At 45.1% G+C, this 18195-nt stretch overlaps 1 protein-coding gene and 1 pseudogene across 1 annotated transcript in view; both read right to left on the bottom strand.

Moving 5' to 3' along the window:
* The window catches only part of LOC115801403 (protein Daple-like), a 46824-nt pseudogene extending 34284 nt beyond the window's left edge, over positions 1 to 12540 (bottom strand).
* A 4973-nt stretch (positions 12541 to 17513) lies between these two features.
* LOC115772532 (NLR family CARD domain-containing protein 3-like) overlaps positions 17514 to 18195 on the bottom strand; it is a 45574-nt gene continuing 44892 nt past the window's right edge. Inside the window, exon 12 of the mRNA XM_030718830.1 lies at positions 17514 to 18148. Within this exon, the coding sequence (XP_030574690.1) occupies positions 17598 to 18148 (551 nt within the window). The 3' untranslated portion in view covers positions 17514 to 17597. The remainder of the gene's footprint in view (positions 18149 to 18195) is intronic.

Below are 18195 nucleotides of genomic sequence, written 5' to 3'. Positions count from 1 at the left end.
GACCACATTTTACCATGAAAACACACACACACACACACACACACACACACACACACACACACACACACACACACACACACACACACACACACACACACACACACACACACACACTCTCTTAAAGCCTTACCACCACACTGTCTCAGTCAGCTGACCACAGTTCCACCTGAGATGCAGGAACAGCTTTGCTATAGTGTTTAGGTACCTGCAGATAATGTTACACTGATCTGTACAGGTAACACGAGAGCCAGCCAGGCCGCCTGTCTGTTTCACACACTCTCTCTCATACACACACACACACACACACACACACACACACACACACACACACACACACACACACACACACACACACACACACACACACACACACACACACACACACACACAACAGCATGAATAAAACATGTGGCCTGGCTACCATCTGTCTTTAAGGCAGCATGAGCGCTCAGCAGATTCACTGAGCAGCTTTTTTCTTTATCCACCAACTGCACGATAAACTCGTCTGTTTGTTTGAGTCAGGGACGTTTTTATTACTGTTTGCTGGACAGTTTGTTCTCATGAAGCTGCATCTTAAAACTCAAATCGGGGACAAAACTGCAGATTAGTTAGGCCTGGAAATCATCAGTTACATTCTGGTTACGTGTTCATTTGCATCGTCCCCGTTAAATACAAAAAATAATAAAAAAATACGCACAAACACATCCTGGCTGCAGGCCGAGTGAGTAAAGTTTAAAAAGCTTCAGCTATGAGAAGTCTGAACTCTAATGAGGATCAGATTAATAGACCAGCAGGATCTAACACCTCAAACTGACAAGAGATCAATACAGCCGGCTGTGCTGACCCATTTAAACAGGCCTCAATCCATGGCCCACTGACATAGTGGGCTCACATTTCTAATCCCAGATCAATGAAATGGTGGCAGCTAACGAGAGATTGGACTTCTCTTTGGCCGCCAGCGTCTCCATTCCAGCAAATTCTCACTGATTTAACATGTAAACCGCAAACCAGACTTCAGTGAAAGCATCTCAGCAGGGTCCACAGCCTGACGTCAGGCCACGAAGCCCTCAGTGGAATGGAAAAACTGCTCGATGCAGTGGAAAAATAAAAGCTCCGGGATCAGTAAATTCTCAGTGCTGCTGCTCTAAGAACAAGAGAACAGTTTAACACAAACTGGAGAACAACAAAGAAGACGGCACAGCAGAGCGCCACGGGACGATGTTTCAGGAAAGGCTGGATGGAATTCACAGGAGACTCAAGAAACGCTGGAACAAAACAGGAAGTACAAAACTGCCTCAAACTGAGCCTGTCAGCAGATTTACAACTAACACAGCATCAGTTCATTTCTAACAGCATCACTGTGACCGCCATCGAAACAGCCACCTGACGCTGCAGCGCTCTGTGAAGCTGATAATTCGGTTTCTTCGCGCTATCATTCAAATGACGTGTTATTCAAAATGTATTCCTTAATTTCAAAAAGCAAAATGAAATAAAACAAGTTTTTATTACAAAACAATGCATAAATTATGAATTAACATCAATCGTAACAGCTGGAAATATAAATAATATTGATTTTTGTATTTAACGGAATCTTGGCTTGTTTTTTGTATTTATTTATTTTTCATTTTTAACCTTTTATTTTTAAGTTGGCATTTTTGGTCCTCCACAGTTACCGTACAGTTACTCCTCTTTACTTTTCTTCACTTTCAGTTTTTGTGTGAATGTGAGCGGCATCTCTAAACAGACAGCTACTCCTGTTTGGAGACGCCGTGAGACAACACACACAAACACACACACGTGAGAAGACGTGTGTGTGTGTGTGTGTGTGTGTGTGGTAGGTAGGTAGGTAGGTAGGCAGATAAAAATCAAAAACGGCCCTCTGGTTACCCTGCAGGCCAACCTCACCCTCCACACACACACACACACATACACAGCTGCAGCCTTTCCTGACAGTAGCAACGAAACACTGATGAAGTGTTTGACCAGGGGTGGGTGGTGTGTGGGTGTGTGTGCAAAGTAGGCCAGAGGATACACAGTTCAAAACATCCCATGCTGCAGGCTGAGGTCTTTGTTCGGCAGTTCCCACAGTAACCGAGGAGGGTAAAATGAGAGGGGAGGTCAGGAGGAGGAGTGCTGCTTACGTTACTGCAGAAGAATTAAAACTTCTTTCACATGAGTTTCACACTTCAGAGGCGTCACACACTGAGTGTTTTCTGGTCTAAATCTGGTCGGCCAGTCATGACCTTTATTTGAAATTAGTCTGAGATGTTCTTCAAAGCCCAAAATGGACTTTGAGAGCACATAAAACATTAATATGGTAAATGGACTAGTTCTTATATAGCGCTTTTCTACTCAGTCAGAGCACTCAAAGCGCTTATACAACGCGCATTTATCCACGCACACCCATTCATACAAGCACTTCCATGATTAATTAAGCTAAGTGCTTTTAATTAGCTAACATTCACACACATTCATACTCCGACAGGACAGTCGGAGAGCAACTTGGGGTTAAGTATCTTACCCAAGGATACATTGTAATGTAGCCCGGAGTAGCCGGGAATTGAACCACTGACCTTCCGATCAGTGACCTGCTCTACCTACTGAGCTACAGCCACCCCCAATCATAGAGACCCAATATGATTGCATCCCACACAGGAGAAGACTGACTGTTTAAAACTGCTCCAAAAGGCTCCAACAACACAAAAACCGTACAGAGGTCCAGTTCAGGGACTCCAGTTAGCTGAGGGGAAGCCTAGCAGACAGCTAGCAGCTACAGCCGCCTGTGTCACTATCTACCTGTCAGTCAAAGAGACCACGCCACCAACAATGCAACCTTTAAACAGGCGAGTTATAGAAACATCCTCCCTCCACAGAGCTGTTATGAAGAGGGAAATTAACTACAGAGACCAAAGCAGTTTCTGTATCAGGCTGTAAACATGTTTATTTCTGCTGAAATGTTTTAACAAGGGACTCTATGGGAACTGACTCACTGTGGTGCCCCTGCTGGATAGCAGAGGAACTGCTGGTTCAAAGGTCAGTGGTTTGATCCTCTGCCTGCCTGGTCTCAGTGCTAAGATACTAACATTGGTCTAAGATACTGAACCCAAAATTGTCCCCTTGCAGGATTTTGAAAAAGGCCTTCAGGACCTAAACCGTTTGATCGATGTGATCAGTGTGTTTGTTTCACAGCCGTTAGCTGCACTCACAAAGTGCCAAATTTAGACCCACCCTGGAGGGCTGAAGCTGTGAAAATATTCACAGGATGAAGGTACAATTTAACACCTCTCTGAATATAATAAAGTTACTGTACATAAAAAAGATTACTCAGCTGATCTTTCACAGATTGATGCCGCATACATGTAGGTACATATAATTTATATTCCAGGGTAAGAGGTCCTTTCCTCTTCGAACCCATTTCAGACACACAGAGGCATCTTTTTCTCAACATCTTTGTCTTTTATTGGCAGTAAACTGTCACTGATTAATGTTTTATTGATAAACAGATCAATAACTGTCCACAGTCAGGCAGAGAAAACAGCATGAGCCTGAAAACAGTAAACAGGTTAGTGAGGAGAGCACCAGAGATCAGGTTACTGAGCTCTGTACAGCACACCCACCCCCTCACACACACACACACAGGGGACACTGGGAGGACTCAGCAGACCAGTCTGTGTCTACTGGGACTTCATCTAATTAGGAGAAAGCCGACGCCCAGCTCCACACGAACAGCTGCAGGTGTGTGCGCTCTGAACACACGGATTAAAAATCACCAGACTAACTCCATCCTGCTCAGAGTGACTGACACACACACACACACACACACACACACACACACAGTCAGCAGCCTCCTCCCCTGCTCTGAGCAGCAGCAGAACTCTGAACTTTAAAATAGGTTAAGCAGCAGGTCAGCTGACGGGAACAGCAGGAGCAAAGATCTCCTCCATCCTCACCACAACATTCAAACACCTCCTGTGGACTGATGGAGGCCAAACAGAGAGACTGATTAGAGGAGCACGTCTGCAGCTGTTCAGCAGGAGGATCGATCAGGGCGATCAGCTGATCCTAAACACACATCAACATCCACAGCAGACCCACCAAAGAGGACCGAGGTTTGAGCCTCACAGCTCCTCAAATAAACATCACATGTGGAGAGAGCTCAGAGCAGAGACCCTCTGAGAACCAGAACTAACCAAAATCCTCCAAATGGATCTGAAGGACGCTCAGCTGCTCCTTTCTGTTATTGCTAACCTGCAGACAAAGGAAATAAAAACTAATGTGGCCTAAAATATGAAGGAGGGCACCATCATCAAGGTGCTTTACTCTTGCTCTCTCAGCCGTTCAGCAGATATTTGGACTGCATGCAGAGAATGATGGAAGTGTATGAAACCTGTATGAAAATGAGGAGCTCTGTCAAATATCAGCAATGCGAGAAGTCAAACTGCCTCTTTGTGCTTAGCCAGCCACTAAAAACACACAACAACATTTTCCATCAGCAGCTTCAATCTGATGGAAAATTTCCAGCCAATCATGATAAGAGAGGCCGTCACCAGCCTGGAAGCTTTGCAACAGCTGCACCATCACACCCAACGCTCTGTGGAAAAACAGCAGGCCTAAGATATCAGCATATGCCGATGATATCTTACATTTAATAAAATAAACTGACTTTCTATTTGCAGAGGGTTTCTAGCTCAGTTCCATCAGCCTTAGAGACAGGAGGTCATTCAGGAGGAGCACAGAGTAGAGCTGCTGCTCCTCCACAATGAAAGGAGCCAATGGAGACTGGGAGGAGACTCCGGGGCAGACCCAGGATCAGCTGAAGAGATTGTGTCTCTGCTGGTTTGGGAACACCTTGAAGAGCTGAAGGAGGTGGCTCAGTTCCAGTTTGCAGCCAGGAGGATGCAGCGTGTGTCTGCCGCTTCCTGGAAGAAGTTTTATTTTAGCAGCTTGTACAGTCGCAGGTGTTTCCACTTCCTGTGTTCAGCCTCAAGACAAACTATCCACAGAGATACCAGGAACCAGATCATTACAAGGCTCAACACACACACACACACACACACACAGAGGTGTCTGTATAAGCAGACACTTCAGCTGCCTTCAACAACTCGATTTTAACAACTCATAGAAAATATACCATCAAATAACACACAGCTGGCAGTGTAAGAAGTCTGAGAGGAAGTGTGTGCGCGTGTGTGTATGTATGTGCAGGATGTGAAGCAGCTCAGCCAAATCAGCTTCATCTGAGCTGCTTATCTCTGATTTATAGAAAATACATGAACACGCACGCAAGGCTGTGATTCACTTTCAGACAAACACACAAACAGTCCTTGTGTTCCCGTTCGGGCGCCACTGCTGCTCTGTGAGAGGTAAATGTCTCCTGTCAGTCGCCACTTAACGCCACAGGAAGCACCACCACAGCAAGCACACAAATAAAGCAGGGGTGAAAGGTCATTACTCAAGAGCAGCCGTTTCCAGCGATGTGAACACACTTCCTGCCTCACCTCCCGCTAGTAGCACCTGAGGTCACCGATTGGTGTGACACAGGTGAGCAAGTGAGTGAGTGTCTCTGAGCAGACTGTGCGTGTGTGTGTGTGTGTGTACCTGGTAGTACGTCCTGATGTGTCGGGTGAGGACCGTCAGGTTGTGAAGGCGCAGCGCCACGTCATTGTTCATGTTCTTGTTCAGCCTCTGATTGGTGGGGCTCGGGTCGCTATGGAGACACACAAACACACCACAGGCGCGCTCAGACTGACGTTTGTGGCTGTTTAGAACAAAGATTGTCACACACACACACACACACAAAGACCCACACATGCTCCAGGTTCACGGTAACTATGGTGCAGGCATCCGTCCCCACGTCAGCCTGATTAACATGTGAACAGGGGGCGTGTCTCACTGTCTGACCTACTGCTGGAATCGTGATGTCGGCCTGACGCATGACGCTGAGGTGTTGAGCTTTTGTTTTAATGTCAAACTGCTCCAGTAGTTTGGAGGGAGTGTAGCTAAGAACTGCTGAAGAAAACACGAACAAAGCTGAGCACATTATTTTGTCAAAACTTGTTAAAACCCCGAACCGCACACAGCCTTCACACTCAGTCTGACAAAAGGACACACTTCTTAGATGTTTTACACACACACAAAATCATCCTAAAGGGGAACGAGAGAACTTGAAAAATAAGTCTCTGATGCGCTGCTAACGCTGATTTTTTTCCACAATTACTGGATCTGGATGATGTTTTAGGAAGCGGCCGGTAGGTCCACCCACATGCTGACAGCCTATCAGAAGAAAGTTTTTGTTTTTTTGGGGGGGCGGGGGCTAAAACAGCTTGTTTCAGACAGTGAGGGGCTGAATCAGATAAAGGAGAATTATTATGAACGGTGAATCTTGCAAAGCTGCTCTGATGGAGTCAAAGAAACAAAACAAGGAGCTGGAAACGAGCAGAGTGTGCCACACCGATAAAAAACCTGTCAGGTAATCAATCAGGAGAGTAAACAAACCTCAGCCTCACATTTCCCCTGCGGCAGCTTTGGTCATTCCTCACTTTAAGGGAACTTTTCATTTTTCTTCCACTCCGGCTTCTTTCAGCGGCTCAGTCTGAACTTTAACTGTGAGCTCATTTTTTCCAGGACATTAAACTTTCTGTAGTTTTGCTCTCCGTCAGTCGGTCCGTTCCAGAGGCCTCGTTAAACTCTGGAGTTACTGCAGGTTTGTGAGTTTCTGTGGATAGCGCAGTGATTTAACAGCTCACTGCTCCTCCGGCTCTCTAACCGTCTCCTTTCATATTCCTCACTCCTCCTCTGTAACCCAGTTTCCCATAAACCCCCGGCAGGTCCTGACGGCCCCCCCCTCGGCCAAGCCGACCCTGACCGTGGAGAACAATAGTCTGATTATCGCTGTTTCTGAGGACAATAACCAACAACAATACCTAACATGAACATGTGGTGTGATTGGGGGCACAGGGCCGTCCCACACCAGTGGATTATCAGGGTCATCAGACCAGAGCATATTAAAGGATAAGCCTGCTGCTGTTTTCTGCTTTTAATATCAATAAATCTCATAAAAAAAAAAAAAACACAAACAGGTCCCGTCTGAGCCTCCAGAGCACACTCTTCCTGTATTTCCACAGACAGACTCCTTCCTGTGACTCTGCTGGGAAATGAATGACTGAATTTTAAAAGTTTAAAATAAAAATTTTTCTTCTGTGGATTTCTGCCATCATTACATTTCACAACACCACCAACACCTCCTGTGCACCACCTGTGTCAGATGTGCAGCTGCTCTAATATGAGTGAGTATGTGCTGCACCTTCTTCTGTTATCCTGCGTGCACGATTCTGCATGTCAGTCACATTCTGGTTGAGTTAAAGCCGCTGTGGCGCTGCTCCTAACTGGACCTTTTCTTATAGTGATGGCTGCAATCAGCTGTTAAATTTCCAATTAATATTAGTCTGGAAAAACTTGAACTATTACACTTCCTTAGTTCAGACTGTCTCTGAGTTTATTTATTAGTGGCTCAGTCTGCTTTTGCACGCTATGAATCAGCTCTGAAACCTGTCACCGTTTATCAAAGCGGCGGCTGCAGAAAAGCTGGTGCTGCAGTGGAAGAACGAGCTGTATAGATGTGCAGTGTGTGCACATCTGTTCATCCTCCTGAAGGTCCACACACACTAAACACAACCTATAAGACTCTGCTCATCACACACAGCACAGTCTAATTCCTGGACCTGAGCGCTGCTCTGAGGCGGCTGCAGCCGATAAAAGCTCTGATACTTGAACCGTTTCTTTCTGCAGCGCCGAGCAGCACATCTGGCTGTGACGTTTACAACCTGAAACTCAGGATGTGGTCTCACGAATGCACTCGCACAGACACACACAGGAAACACTGGATTAACTCACTTACCTCGTATGTACTCAGACACACACGCACAGACAAAAACCACCCAAAAAACCCAGAAACTGGCGACCAGTTTTCACTGACTCATGCAAATAAAACTGCGTGCAGCCACCTACATGTGGGTCATGATCTTGTGCAGGAAGACGCCGTCCACCAGCTCCATGAACATGCCGAGTCGCTCATCTGAGCCCACGTCGTCACCTGACCCCAGCGGGCCCAGCGTCCGCACCTGAGGACAGAAACACGAGTCAGACTCTGAAATATTAAAGTGACTGCAGGTAGAGAAACAGCAGATTTCATTAAGATCCTTTAAATCAGACCTGCAGCAGACGTCCACGCGAACATGACAAACAGGCTGAAGTGCGTTTAAAATCAGCAGCTGTATTCTGGTTTCTTTCGTATATAAAAGTTCATGTAACCTTTGCTCACTGTTAAGCTTATCTGAGGCCTCTGCCTGACTGATATAACTGAGCTTTAAAACCCACCTGCAGCTAAATAAACAAAAGAAAAACAAATAAAACCCAAATATTTCCCAATCTTCCAAGTTTGAAACACCTGGACACAACTGGACACACAGCTTCCTGAGTGTTTCCAGTCACTGCCTCAAACCACCAAATCCAGCGGCTGCACTCAGCCTGTCTGCCAGTAAATGAGCATCTTTACATTTCACAGTGACGTGGAAGCCTTCTTCATCTTCATCATCGTTCTCCTGGATCACTCTGACTCCGAGGCTTAAGGATCGCAAAGCTTTGAATTCAGGATTTTTCTGGCACACAAAATAAAACTTTGCTCCTCCAGAAATCTCCACCTTACTGTGGTGGAGGGGTGTGTGTGTGTGTGTGTGTGTGTGTGTGTGTGTGTGCGTGCGCGCGTGCGCCTGTAGGGTCCGGGTACCAGGGAGGGGCTGATTGGTGAGTCTCTGGTGGCTGGGCCTGAGCCCACGGAGCCCGGCTCTCCTGTGGATGCACCACCCACAGGAGGAGGCACTGCAGAGTTCGGTGCTTTTGCCAAGGTGAAACCGGCTCCTGGGACCAAAGGAAACTCACCGGGACTGTGAGAGAAACTATATTTTTATACTAACATAAGGCTCAGACAGGAGGTCACACAGACTCTTTACCCTGATGTATGAAACTGTGTTAATCAGGCTCAGTACTGTCTGTGGATGAGGTGGGGGTGTCACAGTGGATGCTCTCGATGAGCAGAGGGGCAGGAAGTGGAGGCTGGAAACATTTAGGAGATATTTCAAAGGAGCAGACTCCACCCGAGGCGGAGCAGACGCTGCGTGTAATCACAGTTTATTCTTGTGGTTTTATCCTTTGATCGAGGCTCTCTGCAGTCGATTTTGGTCTTCGGTGTAATCGTGTTCATTCTCTGACATGTTCCTGCTTTCATCAGTAAAAACTGCTCTGCAGCCAGCCTGAGCAGGGTCAAAGGTCACTGTGCTGTAAATGTGAGACATTAAATGGCAGTTTTATTGACACGTGACCTCGGCTCAGAGTCTAAATAACAGCGTGCAGAGACAAACGGACTTTAAATGACTGTATTTAATGTTTTTTTAAACGTTACTCACTCGGGGTAAAGTGGAGGAACGCCCTGCACGCGCTCACTGAGGCTCTGCTGGAAGCTGCCCAGTAAAACCACAGCCTGCTCTGGTTCAGGCAGAAAACTTGACGTTAAATCTAACTCACGTCTGATTTGAAAATCATCTGAAATCTCTCTGATGTGAGGTCGATGATTTCTGAGACACAGCCGACGTCTGTGAGGAGGTGACAGAGCTGCACCGCTGGTGACAGATAATGATGATGGCGTCCCAGAGACCAGCAGTCAGAGCTGGGTCGGGTTAACCTGTGCCAGATTTCCTCATTCTGTTCGTGCTGTGGCTGTGAGAGCTTTTTACAGGATGTCTGATTTAACCTTTGACCTGGAATGAATGACTCCTGCTTTGACCTCCAGCAGGTACCTGAGAGCAGGGTCAGTTCAGCTGGAAGGCCAGACGCAGTCTGACTGTAGGTTACGCTCAACCTTTTCCTTACGGGCTGATGTTCCTGTTGAGGACAGCAGTCTCTCTTCCAGATGTTCACAGAGACCTGAACAGCTGATCACTGATGGAGAGGGACTTGGGCAAGCTTTTTTCCTCTTTCAGACGTTCCTGATGTGCTGCATGCAGCAGGTCACGATTATCCGTTATCAGTTTACCAGCTGTTTTTCCAGCTAACTCGGGATTTAAACTCAACAAACTGTTTTCTTTCTAAAAGTTCCACTCTGTGCTGAACTTTGTTGGAAATATCCGGAGATTTACAGCTAAAAACAGCAACTGGTTTTTAGGAAAACGAGGAAAGTTTCCAGAAAAAATTCCTGAGAAAAACTAAAAATCCAACAGTGAGCAGAGCCAGGAGCAGGAACAGGACCTGCAGGCTTTCCTTGGACTCTTCAGTGAAAGTCACCCTGGATCACTTTCCCACCGTGTGGCCTCGTAATCGGAGTTTCTGTCCGACAGAGACGGGACAACTGTTGGCTGACCGGGCCAGTCAACAGGAAGTGAGGTCGGGGGAAGCAGGAAGTACCACAGAGGTTAATAACCAGCTGATGGGTCTGATCGTTCTGGTCTGAGCTCAGTCAGGCTGCAGGGAGCTTTGCTCGAAACTTTTCTCACACCAACGACCCGCTTCCAGAAAAAAATGAAACGCTTCACAAATGATTTCAAGTCGGGAACATGAAAATCATAATGAACAGGTTTTTAGTTTGCTCCATTTTTGAAGCACAAATTGTTTGTGCTTCAAAAAATGCTCAGAAACATCAGGAACGTGCACTTTAGTCACAACTACACCCAAAAGAGCCCACAGAGCCTCCAACACATGACCCATCAAAACAGATCCCATGGATCCCGATCTGAAAAAATCTAATGATTTTAACATTCTTAGAAAAGCTGAAGCTGTCCCAACATCTACCGGCTAACGAGGTGAATCAGTGAGGTGACTGAGTGTGAGAAGATCCTCCCAGAGAGGCTGAGAGCCTTAGAGGTGAAGATGGTCCAGCAGTCTGAGAAGAATCAGCGACTTCATCACAGACTCAGAGGAATGTGAGCTGCAGAGCTGCTGGATGCTGGTGGAGTTCAGACCCTCAGACTGGCCTCTAAGGTGAAGAACACCTCCCCCTCCTCTAAGCTCATGTCACATGGACTGAGGCCGGCTGGAAACCGCAACTCGGGTTAGGAGGTCACAAGGTGGGAAAGTGACACAGGGCAACTTTCACCAGGGTCCAAGGAAAGCCAACATGAAGCCCAAGGCAGCAGGTCCTGGTCCTAACACGTGTCTGCAGGCTCCGCTTTCTGTTGGATTTTTAGTTTTTCTCAGGAACTTAATTCCTAAGAACCAGTTACTGTTTTTAGCCATAAATTTCCAGATGTTTCCAGCAGTTCCTCTCTAGTTGGAGCTGGAGCTCATATCGGAGTCTGTAGCCCCTTCATGGAATAAAAAATGGCTGATAAGCTGTCCTGAGTGCAGCCAAAGGACCTCATGAACAACATGGACTGAACCTGCACAAAGCTCCATCCAAACCTGCAGGAGCAGGTCCAGGTCCAGGTCCACAGACACGTCTGCAGTTTCTTTTTGTTTGGATTTTCAGACATTTTGCGAAAACCTTTCTGCGTTTCTTTGAGTTATTTCTGCGTTTCTTTGTGTTATTTTTGCGTTTCTTTGCGTCACTTCTTTTCTGAGGGAAGCTCAGGAATCATCACGCAGCTCCTCCTGGTCTTTGCGCTCCTGTGGGCTGAAACGAGCTGCCTGAGCTTCAGACTGAGCAGACGTCCCTCAAAGATCCGCGTTTCCACGCGTGAATGCTCGCCTTCCTGCCGCTGAACTTTTTCTGATGCAAACTGGAAAGTCCCGCAAACTCCACCAGGTGCTCCTCAGCCTCAATCAAACCCATCGATCAGTGACTGTTAGAGATCAGTGTGCGTGTTACACCTGACATGTGGCGGAGGTGAGCAGCGCGGGGGCTGCACACCTCCCAGCTGTGTGTGCGCGCGTGTACTCACCCACACCACCAGCGGGGACTCCATGAACGCGCCCAATAGCTCAGACAGGGTTACATCCATGACTTTCCGATCATCAATACTCCGATCGATCGGCGGGTGTCCGCGGCGGGCTCGCGGGAGGTCTCCACACAGGGCAGAACAAAGCGCCGCGAGGCATCGATGCCCCCCCCCCAGCGCGAGCGCCCCCTCTCTCACTATTGTCTCGCGACAAAGAACTCGAAGTCCCACGGAACAAAGTGCTAGAACACGCTCGGTGCGCGCCCCCGGCGGTCCTGGTCCGGTTCCGGTGGATCAGCGTGTGAAAGCGCAGCTTTTTCTCGCTGAGGGTAAAAGCACTGAAACCCAAACTTCGCAGGACAGTTGACCGTGTTGCCAAGGAGACACCACTGGGACCGTAAAGTGCAGAAACCGCCGTGGAGTTTAAAAAAAAAAAAAGGAAAGTAAAGTGAGTAAAAAAAGTTTTGGAAAAAAAGGCGCGATGGAAGAAAAACACGAAGCGCAGGAACAGAAAAAAGTTTCCTCCGTTTGCGGTTCCTTCACCGTGTTTCTTCGCCGCAGCGCTCCATCAACCTGACCCGGAGACGCCACACACACGAGCACTGATCGACACGACCGCCCACCAACCAGCAGGCACTGCGAACTTGCTCCCGCCCCCTTTCAGAAAACCGACCAGCGCAGTTTTACTTTAAGGCTGACGTCACCAATACAACAATCAAAGATTTCAGGAAGAACAAGATGGTGACCATCCCTAGGAGGGGACGGTATAGAGCACACAAACTACCAAAAATGAATAAATTAATATTCATTTATAATCTTACATGTAAAAATAATTAATAAAATGCTGGATCAATTTCCGTATTTATTAAATTTGCAATTTAAATATTTAATGGTTTTTATTCTTTTCCTTTGCATTTATTTATTTCACGAGTTATTTGTTTTACGGTTTATTTAATCTATATATTTATTTATTTGTTTTCCTACATTTTCTTATTGGTTAGTTATATTATCTTTTTTTTTTTACTTTCTTATTATTCTAGATAAAAAGTGGGATAGTCAGGGAGATGAATTCAATTCAGTTCAATTTTATTTATACAACACAAATCACAACAACAGTTTCCTCCAGGTGCATTATACTGTACGGTAAAGATGTTACAATAATACAGAGAAGAAAGTAGACAGGAGAATGAAGAAAATGAGAGGGGGAGGAGGACAGATGGAGAACAGAGAATAGAGAGTGGAAAGGCAACTGGTCCAGATGACATACCGGTGGAGGTATGGAGATCAGTGGACTTTTTAACCAGACTTTTTAACCCAGTATTGAAGAGTGAAAGGATGCCTGAGGAATGGAGAAGAAGTGTGCTGGTACTGATCTTCAAGAACAAGGCTGATGTGCAGAGCTGTAGTAACTACAGAGGGATGAAGCTGATGAGCCACATCAGGAAGATCTGGGAAAGAGTTGCTGAAGTTCAGTGAAGAAGAGAGGTGATGATCAGTGAGCAGCAGTATGGCTTCATGCTGAGAAAGAGCACTACAGATATGATGAGAGTGCAGGCAGGGTGTCAGGGGTGATCTGTGACAGAAGGAGAGCAGCCAGAGTGACAGGGAAGGTTTACAGGATGGTAGTGAGACCTGCTGTGATGGATGTTTGGAGACGGTGGCTCTGACACAAAGACAGGAGGCAGAGCTGGAGGTGGCAGAGCTGAAGATGCTCAGATCTTCACTGGGAGTGAGCAGGATGGACAGGATTAGAAATGAGTCCATCAGAGGGACAGCTCAGAGTCAGAGAGGCTGAGATGGTTTGGACATGTGCAGAGAAGGCAGGGTGGATGTACTGAAGATGGAGCTGCCAGGCAGGAGGAGAAGAGGACGATCTCAGAGGAGGTTCATGGATGGAGTGAAGGAGGACATGAAGAGGGTTGGCATGACAGAGGAGGATGCTGGGATAGGGGGAGATGGAGGCAGATTATCCACTGTGGTGCCCCCTAAAGGGAGCAGCTGACAGAAGAAGAAAGCAGACAGACAGCATTTGTTCCAGGATTTATGCATTTCTATTGCTGTTATTTTCATTTAAGTAGATTCTGTTTGTGATTTGAATGTTTGTATGAACAGTCTGGACTGCTGTTTAAAACAATCTTGTTTTATTTATGAATAAATCTTTAGTTTAACAGTGTGTGTAGCATTCGCAGCCTGAGCCAGTGTGAGCTGCCCTCCAAAACACAAGCAAGTCAAAAACACACACAATCTATACAATAAGTACACACATTCAAGCACAGAGTTCAGACCCAGGTTGCAGAACTCACGCTGAACTGCGGGGAACCCTCTCACTGCGCCTGCGCACTCTCTGATTTTCCTCACAGGTTTAAAGGAAACGTGGAGCACGTCAAATCCTCATCCAATCATTTCCTTACCTGTAGAGGGGGCGGGACAGAACACACCTGTGTTTCCTCTCTTTGTGTGTGCTTTTATTCTTAAAGGAAACCTGAACTTCACAGGCTTCAAACGGACACCGAAAGTTGATCAAAGATCGGAAGGACTATTTTCTGTGCTGCGCTCACACATCAATGTTGTGAGAAACAGCGCCATCTCGTGGCGCATTTACGCTACTACACCCCACAGAGAACATCATCTAAACAATTCTAAACAATATTTTTATTGAACATTTTAGGTATAACAGTCCAGCCTGTACAATTATTAAGAAGATGCAGATCAATTACAGTAACACACAAACACAGACAGCATCACTTATAAGTCCTTCTGCATTGTCATTTTACAGATGATTTTATCTGCGTTCGTTTCAGCACCATACCAAACTTTGCTTTGAACAGATGATATTTCGCATTGACACAGAACCTCAGCTTTCCCAGTTGGGCTCCTGATGGACTCACATATTTGGGTGTTAAGATTACGCCTAGGATCAGTCAACTTTATGTGGAAAATGTTAACCCATTAATTAAACATGTAAAGGAGAAAATGGCTAGTTGGGTGAAGCTTATCTTTTTTGGGCAGGATTTACTTAATCAAAATGACAATACTTCCTAAAATAAAAACCATCTTAAGGACATTAATAAAGCTATCTCTGAATTTATCTGGGCTGGTTGTAAACCTAAAATTAAATTAGATATCCTACAGCTCTCTAAACAACAAGGGGGATGGGGCCTACCCAGTGTAACACACTATATAATGTCAATGCAAGCTAGAATTATTTCAGTGTGGGCCGGCCGACAGACAAAGTCTACCCGAAGACTTTAACTTAGTTGAGAAGACACTTTTGGACAGCCAGAAACAAAACCACTTTGTCTCTAAGTTTTACTCAGTCCTACAACATCGTACTGATGACTGGTTTTCAACCTTAAGGTTGTCTTGGGCAACACTTCTGAAAACAACAACAGACCCATACAAATGGGAGGATATTATATTACTGCCTTCTAAGATATCAGTATGCAACAGATATAAGATCTTACATAAAGCTTATATATCTCCTTACATGTACAGCAAATTTACAACAGGGGCCCCTCCAAACTGCTTAAAATGTAAAGTACTTAAGGGAACTACAGTCCACTGTCTCTGGGAATGTGAGAAGATTCAACAGTTTTGGCAGGCTGTGTGCAAAGAGGTCAGCAGCTAAAGCCTGATACATTATTATGTCTGCTGGGACTTTTACCTGATCCACTTAACAGGTATAAGGACACAATAATCTTTCTTCTTATGGTGTCCAGGAAAGCAGTGATGAGCCCCCATCACTTCCATTGTGGGAAAATATCATCTTGGATACAATCACTCTGGCTCTAAACAGTTCAATATTTAACACTTTATTCAACTATGTGTGAGCTTTGTTTATTTAATTTTTTTTAATGTATTTATTTATTTTTAATTTATTCAGCTCTTTGACTATTTATTCTTTACTATCGCTTTCCAGTATTGCACCCATTTAGTTTTTCATTATTTTGTTGTATTTTTATTTATTTGTTCCAATGTTTATTTTTTAATTGTTTGTATTCACTTTTATATTTTTTCTATTTTACTTGTATCTATTAAAAATAGATACAAGTAAATTAGCGGGGTGGCTGTGGCTCGGTTGGTAGAGCAGGTCACCTACTAATCGGAAGGTTGGTGGTTTGATTCTGGGCTGCGTGCCAAAGTATCCTTGGGCAAGATACTGAACCCCAAGTTGCTCTTCAACACAAACTTTGGAGTGTGAATGTCAGATAATAAACATTTAGCTTAGTTACATATGGAAGTGCTTGTATGAATGGGTCAATGCAAACATGTTGTATGAGTGCTCAATTAGAGTAGAAAAGCACTATATAAGAACTAGTCCATTTACCATTGATTGATTCATTATTGTAACTTTTTTGTTTTTTATTCCATTTTTTAAGTGTCTCCTATGTTATCAAATCTTTATCTCACCATTTTATTTATTCAGTCTCGGATCAGCTGGAAGTTGGAACAACTGCAGAGACATCAAACAGTCAGAGTCGCCTCATCTCTGTTCACTCCAATGGACCTTTGTTTTTGAAATCAGCTAAATATAATATAGAAATAATTGTGTGTGAGCTCAGGAGGATTCAGCCTGAAGACTGAGGTGAAACAGGGTCAGGGTGCTGTCTCATTGCAGAGCCTGAATATGATTCATTTCCATATTTGCTGCTGTTTGAATCTATAGCTGAACAGACTATTGTTTGTAAATGAAGCCAAACATTTGTCTCCTCCTGGTGTCGGTGGGATAACTGTACATGTCCTCTGATCTGTGAGTGAGTGCAGCACAGTGCACAGCAGCAGAGACTGGATACAAGGAGAAGAGCAGAAAGGACACACAAAAACTGGGAGACATGCTGTTCATTTGATGAGTTTATTAGAGATTTCCATCATGAAGTCATTGTGGGAACTAACTGCAGGGAAAAGAGCAAAGATCCAGAAATCCAATCCAGAGTTTCTCTGTGACAAACACAAACATGTTAAAGACACAAATATACATTAATAGTCTTTAGTGACTGTTCATCCACATCAATGTTTGTGTTGAAGACATCAGTGTTGGTCTCAGTGTGGTTAACAGCAGTCATCAGTCAAATTAGAAAAAGCACATTTCAAAACACTTCATGCAGTTCATCCTCTCACCAGCAGAGGGCCATAAATCACCATCAATGAAGAGTTCAAGGAGACGTTAGCAACATCAGAGCTGCACATCAACATCTGATCAATATGGAAGATCATGTTTCTGTGATTGTCCCGTTTTATAAAAACAGAGATGCTGAATGTCTTTAATATTTTATACACTGATCTACATATTATACATTAGATTTTCACTTATTGAGTCATGGAGCATCCCCACAGTCTGTTTCTCATGATGTGGCAGGAAATCAAAGCTCTTATTGTGAAAATATACTCCTGCTGAGAGCTTCTGTCCTGTCCTGCTTCCAAAAATGAGTCAACTATGAAGCTTTGAGTGGAAAAAGACAGAAAAACAACGTGGATCCTGGAATAATCACTGCTTCCATCTTTAAAGGACTGAAGAGGAAGAAGTTTACAAGGAATCATTGAGAACAGTTTCAAACATCAACTGATTGAATCCATGAATCTGAAAATGTGTTTGCGAGTGAAAGAAACAGACATGTACAGACTGAACTATCTGTTCAACAGTCAGAGTGTTTCTCTAACAGTAGGACGCTCAGCTCAGCACAGAGACACTGAGGAATCAGGAGGAGCACAACCAACTCCAAACCCAGGATAAAGAGGTTCAGTGAATGTGGTGTTGACCGTGTGGAGGTGGATCAAAGTGTCAGAGGAGACTCTGTAGAAGGACAGAGTGTCAGCAGGACAGTCCACATACACTGCTACTCTGTTAGAGACGGAGGAAGAGGAGGAAGAGGGGGATGAGGAGGAGATGAATGTGTTTCTCTTATTGTGACAGACGGAACGAGGACCATCATCAGTGCAGCACAGACTCCAGGACTGATCATTGTGTCCAAACCAGCAGTCTTCACTGTCTCCTTTCCTTCTGATTCTTCTGTAACTCACTGATATATAAACATCTCCTCTCCACTCGACCTCCCAGTAACAGCGACCAGTCAGACCATCTCTACACAGCAGCTGAAAATATCCATCAAATCTGTCTGGATGATCAGGATATGACTGAACCTCCTTCACATATGTCACCTTCCTGTTGTCAGACAGTTGTAGGTTCCTGTGTACTGTGTTTGTGTCGATTGTGAGTTGACAGGAATCTGACGGAGAGAACAAACACAATCCAGCTGCAGTTATTGATCCATCA

The sequence above is a fragment of the Archocentrus centrarchus genome, chromosome 22, assembly GCF_007364275.1.
Source record: "Archocentrus centrarchus isolate MPI-CPG fArcCen1 chromosome 22, fArcCen1, whole genome shotgun sequence".
In the NCBI taxonomy this organism is placed as follows: Eukaryota; Metazoa; Chordata; class Actinopteri; order Cichliformes; family Cichlidae; genus Archocentrus; species Archocentrus centrarchus.
The sequence above is the reverse complement of the archived record's forward strand: the minus strand, read 5'-3'. Positions and strand labels throughout refer to the sequence as shown.